We start from the raw sequence: 6,909 nt of genomic DNA on the forward strand, positions 1-6,909 counted from the left end.
AAAATTTATTGTTTAGAATTCAATCATATTTAAGGTTTGGGTTTTTTTTACTTCTTTGTTTCTTTAATTTTTTGTTTTTATATATTTAGAGTTTTATAATTTTATAAAAATATTTAATTAATTTTAGAATTTATATTAAATATAAGTAAAAAAATTAATGATAAATATAAAATTCTACTATTAAATCGAAAAGAAATATTTGGCAGGAAGTGTTTCCCTTTTTATTTTTATTTCAATTAAGTTGATAGTGGGTTAATTCGAGTACAACTCAACTATGGGTTAAAGTATAGATATACAGTGCGGGTGGCGGCTGGGTTTGTTTCAGAAGAATCGTCTCCCGACCCGGTCCGGCTTATCCAAGCTATAGCAACGTTAAGGGTAAATGTAAGATTGGAGACACTTTGTCGTCCCGCTTTTTAACTCAGCCACCAAATCTGAATCGTGACCTCCCCACCTATTTGGCTATTTTCAATCTCAGGAACCGTCTTCTTCGCTAAAACCCTCCTTAAGCCCTAACTTTTTTTTTGCCGAAATACCCCATGTCTCCCTTGGGATCCCAATGAAGCGCGTTCTAAAAATCTCAGACGCCGCAGCAGCCCAATCGGAGAAGCTGCTATTGAATCTCCACAAGCACCCTTCGAAACCCAAATCTTTAATCTCACTTTCGTGTGCTACTCCAAGATCCTCCCTTTACAGATTTTATGGAGACACTGTTGCCCCTGCCACGCATGCTCCCCTGCCCAATAAAGTCCCCGTTAATGTTATCAGCTTGTTCATTGAAAAGCTTTCTCTGGCAGACTCCCAACGCCGCCCCAACCAGGAATTGATGCAGAAAGTGTTTCAGCTCAGAATGGAATTGGTTAATGGTGTTTATTCTTCAGGGGAAGTGGTCCAGATTTTGGAGGGGAGAGGTGATTGGTTACTTGGGTGTTATGAATATCAGGGTGGTGTGCCTGCGCGTACCAAAGAAACCGATGACCGTGCTTTTTCAGAGTTATTGAAAAATCTGGGTTCTTGGCCTAATTTGGCATTGGAGGTATGTTTTTCTAATTTTCTTCTTTTTTGTTTGAATTTAGGATGAAATATTTTCTGGGTTTTTGTTTTTGTGGGGGGGGGGGGTTTGAAGCTCCATGGTAGACATTGGTATATGTTGGATATATGTTTTCATAGTAGACTGTTCCTTCAGGTATTTAATTGGAGGAGAAGAAAGAGAGAACAAGGTTATCCCATGACGTCGGAAGAATATGCTAGTGGCATCACTATTGCTGGTAGGATTAAGAATGTAGATCTTGCTGTTGAGCTCTTTTCCGAGGCTGATAGTAAGCAGCTCAAGACAACGTCTACCTACAATGCGTTAATGAGTGCCTATATGTTCAATGGTCTCATTGACAAATGCCAATTAGTGTTTCGGAATCTGAAAAAAGAACCGTATTGTAGTCCTTCAATTGTAACTTATAACGTTCTTATATCAGTCTTTGGTCGTTTGATGCTGATTGATCACATGGAGGCAGCATTTCAGGAGATTCAACATTTAAATCTCTCCCCTAATGTAAGTACCTATAACAATTTAATTGCTGCATATGTGACTGCTTGGATGTGGGATCGGATGGAAAGAACTTTCCATTTGATGAAGGCTGGACCAGTTAAGCCTGGTATTGATACTCACTTGCTTATGCTTCGAGGATATGCACACTCAGGGAAATTGGATCAAATGGAAGAGACATACCAAATGTTAAAGCATCAGGTGGATGTCAAAACCCCATTGATCAGAGCCATGATATGTGCATATTGCAAGAGTTCAGTCGAGGATAGGACTAAAAAGGTTGAGGAACTGTTAAGGCTAATTCCAGAAGATGAATACAGGCCTTGGTTACATGTCTTGTTGATTAGACTTTATGCTCGGGAGAATAATTTAGAGAATATGGAGAAGTTGATTGACGAGGCTTTTGAGCGCAAGACCTCTGTATTTACTGTTCCTGTAATGCGTTGCATTATCAGTACTTATTTCCGTTACAATTCAGTGGACAAACTGGCAAGTTTTATAAAGCGCGCAGAATGTGCTGGATGGAGAATCTGCAGGTCTTTGTATCACTGCAAAATGGTCATGTATGGCTTACAGACGCGCTTGGAAGAAATGGAGAATGTCCTTAATGAGATGAATAATGTCCGCATCAATCACACTAAAAAGACATTTCTCATATTGTACAAGGCATACTTAATGTGTGGTAAAAGACATAAGGTTGAAACTGTAGTGGGATTGATGTGCAAACGTGGCTATCGAATTCCGTTGGAAACATTTCTTTCATAATAAATCTTTTGTGAAGCAATGTACCGACAGAAGTTGCTGGAAACGTTTAGCCGATTAGCATTTCTGGTTCATCATGATCACAGCACTGAATAGAGATTTGAAATTACCCATAGGCACACATCTTTTCTTGGTTTGACTTACTCCCCCAAGTGTTGGTGTTCTATGAAATGTTGTCACTAGGAAATGATCCATCATGTACTTGACCCCCCCCCCCACAAAAGCGTCACTTGAGCTCTTTCCCCCAATTTTTATTGTATGATTCAACAGCCATCATAGTTTTTTCTGGCATTGTGAAATTATTCTTCATCTTAATAACAATCATCATTTGATCCTAGCCTAATATCTAAACTTTATGCTATTTTTGTCTTGATTCTAGCAAGCACCAATAGTAGCTCCAAGAACATTGGGAGTTAGTTAGAGCTGGTTGGCTATTTAAAGGATTGCACTTGTAATTGGTCAGCTTTACCACTACTTTAGGAGAAATATAAGTTCCTGGTGGAATCACCAGGTTCTAAGAATGACTTGAGAAGAAAGCTATAGGAGAGTATTACTTGAACTGGATCTGGACTCCTTAGTTTCTGTAAATATGGTAAAGGTGTCTCTCTCTGCTGTATGTTCCTCATTGCATATAACCTGTTTCATGCAGTAAATATCAGTATATCTTGCTGGTCTGCCAGTAAATTATGGTGGCTTTATCTCACCCGGTCGGAGCAAACAAGAAGTATGGTTTCTCGCTTCTGACTATAGAGTAATTGTTTATATGTCTAAACCTATCAGTGATAGATGGAACATCTGGGAGTGCCATGAATTATCATGCAGCACATTATTAGGTTCCATAGGTTATTCCAATAATGAATTGTTTGTTAAATCCCAACAGATTATTTCTCTGACCTAGCAATTTATTGCCTCCCATTACCAACCTATGCTACATTAACTTGGCTAGTGATATCTGATTCTTGAATTGAGAAGAAAGGGTGCAGAGGGGATCATGCATTTGCTTGAGCTATACCAATATACCTCTATGGGGAAACATAATTTCTGGACTTGCTAAATTCCTTCAACCAATGTAAGATGATTAACTTGCTAGGGATTAGTTGCAGTCTGAAAATCACTTCAATTCTATGTACACCTAACATGATGTTACTTGACAATGCTTGTGAAGCACTAAACCCCGAGTATCATTTTCTTTTTTCTAGTTAGGACTAGAAACTTGAAAATCTGCATTTTGTCTGATTTCCTTCATGCTGAGTTGGATAATTGCTCAATCTTGAAAAATTTTTTAAAAATGTTTTTGGTCTGTTTATTCTTTATGGTATAATGCAATTGACTGGCTAACCATGTAATTGCAGAAAGTGCTACATTGCTTGATGGGCTGAGACTACCCATAAGATGATTGCCACAGGGAATGAATGAAACTCACTAGGACATTCAGGATCATATCATGTGTTTTTCGTGCTGCTTGCTAATGAACTTGACCATTTTCTATAGAATAGTAGTTAGAAAAAGACCAAAACTTCTTTACCTTAAAACTCAGGGACTGATAATGTGTTAGCAATTTGAGCCTAGGAGGAGAGCTTGTCGTCTATGAGAAAGGGAGCTGAATGTAGCATCTTTCTGATGTACATGTTGAAAGGGATCATTGGGATGATCTTAGTTTGCTCACTTAGTGTAGTCGTGTTCTCAGCCTGTGATATTATTCGCATCGTAAAGTTAAAATTGACCTTTAGGGGATGCTGGCCATCTGCCAGGAACTTTTACTTGACTAACAGGTTATAGTATATTCCCATAAAATACAGTGGCAGAGCAATTGAAGTGTTCTAATATACAAATGCATTGGAAATTCAGAATTCTAGCTATGTTCTTACTCTATAAAGGGAAATGAGTGATTGGAAAAATGGTCTGAATCATTTCAATTAGAGATAACTTTAGTTTTGGATTGTATTAACAAATATTTTACATAAAAAAATAGTTGCTTTTATATTGACTTCATGTAGTTTTTGGCTATTTCCTTGCCTGAATGGTCCCTGGTTTTTGTTCCTTACAGAATCCGTCGATGATGCTTATGTCTGTGAGCTCTTAACTCAAATCATGCATATGCAAATCAAATTTCAATAAAAAATTTCAGGGATTCCTCAATATTAAAATTATTTTAGTTTTGGCTTCTTTTTTTAATAAAGCGGGCAATTTCAAAATCAACATTTAACTCGTTTTTCTTAAAAAAAATTCTTAAGCTAATTATCCTTTCCTCAATGTTTTTGAAACGCAAAACCGATCAGGCCATCGGTTCTTGATTTGTCCAGATCAAATATGTTATTATAAAAAAAAAAGAAGAGAAAATTGGTTTAACAGTTTATTTAATCGATTTTTTAACTTAGTTCAAGTAGTTGTATTGATTCGCGGCTCAATTGATTTCATACTCCTGTTTAAATATCCTGACCTTGTTCTAAGTATCCATGAATTTGTCATATCAATTTTTTAATCAAATGCTTTTCCATTTCAACTTTCTTCTTTTGGAATTTTTTCTCTTAAACTTATCTTTTATTTTCATAGATCTAGAAAATGTGAAAAAGGAAAAAGAATGATCAAATCTCTCTTTCTAAGTTTGAATAAAAAAATTGTTGCTTTCCTAGTTGCTCTTAACAATCTTTTTGGTTTGTTTAATCTTTATGGAATTAACGGGCTACATATGTATTATTTCTTTTTTAGTTGAAATGTAAGAGTTCTCATTATCTTTCTCAAGTTACTCTTTCAAATGTTTTTCTTTTTTAACTTTCTTATCTTTGATTATTATCCCTTTTTGAGTTTGTGGTGAAAGAGAGGCTTTCTTAGCTTTGAATGAATTGAAGCAGCAAGCTGTTTTTGAATGAGCTCGATGAACTATTCTAAGTTTCATTGTAAGAGCAATTGATTGGGGCGAACACTTTGGTGAAAAGTTAGTGGTGATGTAGTCAGTAGTAGGGGTTGGGAAGGATATGAGTAGGTAGGGTAAGATCCACCATATGGGTTTCGCCCTCTTTTTCCTTAAACAAGAGTAGTCCTCTATCTAGGCTATTGTTGTATCTGCATTTTCCATCCTCCCACACTTGATGACATTCTCAAGAAGCTATTCTAATATCACTGTATCAACAAAATTCTTTGTGGCACTACCCACTTCATCGTCAGCTCACAGGGTGCTGACAAAGAAGACAAAACTTCTCCTGTTCTAGTAGCAGTGGCTATACTCGTATTGTCAACCCCTCCATCTTTGTGCATATTGTTTACAATTGTCAGTCAGTTTCTTCTGCATACTTTGTAGTGCGGGTCATGACTTATGCTAATCTAGGAATGTCTTTGTTAGATCCTTTAATGATCAGAGTTTGTAGCTTTCCAATTGATTCTCATGTCAATTTTTTAAGAAATAGTATAGGAATCTATCCTTTCAATCATCATGTCAACAAATGCAATGCATCATTTATTTACACAAAGGTGAAAAAGCTGATGATAAACAATTAGAGTTAGAGCAAGTTTTAATGTTGAAAGAGAAGATGCAAAGACCAAAATTAGAAGGGAAATCGAAAATCAACATATTAATCAATATTTGGGTAGGATTTTAACATCGTCAAACAATGAATAAGATGATGCGTGTAGGCAATTTAATTCATAATTTACTTAGAAAGTCGAACCATTCTATATTTAAATTATTTTTATGATATACCATATCAACTACATGTCCTAACAATTTAAGTCTCTCTTTTTGGGTTTTCAATTTTAATCTGTTGCTCTTTCAAAGAGCATTGATTCATGTTATTTAAAGAATTCTTTTGTAACCATAGGAGTTAGGTGAGATGACAGAGGTCTCTTTTATCTTAACCAGTAGTCGAGGGTTCGATCCTCGCTCTGAGTACGGAGCAGCTTTAAAACTTGTGGTCAGTAGCTATACCCTTAATGGGCTTATAGAATGCGGAGGATTAGTTACTGGACTCGCTCCAATAGATACCTTAAGAAATAAAAAATAATAATTCTTTTGTGGATCAACGAACCATTTAACAATGAACTTTGATATCAATCTAAGTCCATTTTTTAAAAACTCGACCTTCTTCAATCAAAATGAGCTAAATCATCCATTTTTAGCTTTATTTCTTTTACATTCTTGGATCACTTTACATTGCTTTTTTTTCTTTCACTCTAAAGTCATTTTCCTTTCAAAGACATATAATAGTACCAATCATTTGAATATGAACTTTTAATTTAGATAACTAGACTTGATCAAAACAGATTTTTAAGGTATGTAATATAGGTCAATGTTAAAATTTAAGGAGAGGATAATGAAGGACCAAAATATATGTTTAAAGTTTCAACTTTCAAATCATTCTTACTTTATTGTTTTCATCTCTCTTCAATAATGAGTTCAAACTCATTTGCCTTTACCTCTGCTATTTAGTGACTTCCAGCTAAGGTTCATTTCAAAAAGTTATTAAGCTTAAAAGGGGTGTCATTTATTATTTGATATACAAGTACTTTAATTAAGATATCTTTCACGCCAAAAACAATCCTTGACTAGGGTTTACTAGAACAAAAGAAATACCTAGGCTCAAAAGAGATAGCAAGTCGAAAAAATTTTA

General features: G+C 35.5%; 1 protein-coding gene across 1 annotated transcript; it reads left to right on the plus strand.

Annotated features, from left to right (window-relative positions):
* The first annotated feature begins 234 nt into the window (after nucleotides 1–234).
* Nucleotides 235–2,642, plus strand: LOC107913146 (pentatricopeptide repeat-containing protein At2g30780). Its single transcript, XM_016841622.2, has 2 exons — nucleotides 235–1,036; nucleotides 1,187–2,642. The coding sequence occupies exons 1-2, from the start codon at nucleotides 560–562 to the stop codon at nucleotides 2,306–2,308; spliced, it is 1,599 nt and encodes a 532-aa protein (XP_016697111.1). The 5' UTR covers nucleotides 235–559; the 3' UTR covers nucleotides 2,309–2,642.
* Nucleotides 2,643–6,909: the final 4,267 nt, after the last annotated feature.

The sequence above is a fragment of the Gossypium hirsutum genome, chromosome D08 (assembly GCF_007990345.1).
Source record: "Gossypium hirsutum isolate 1008001.06 chromosome D08, Gossypium_hirsutum_v2.1, whole genome shotgun sequence".
Lineage (NCBI taxonomy): Eukaryota > Viridiplantae > Streptophyta > Magnoliopsida > Malvales > Malvaceae > Gossypium > Gossypium hirsutum.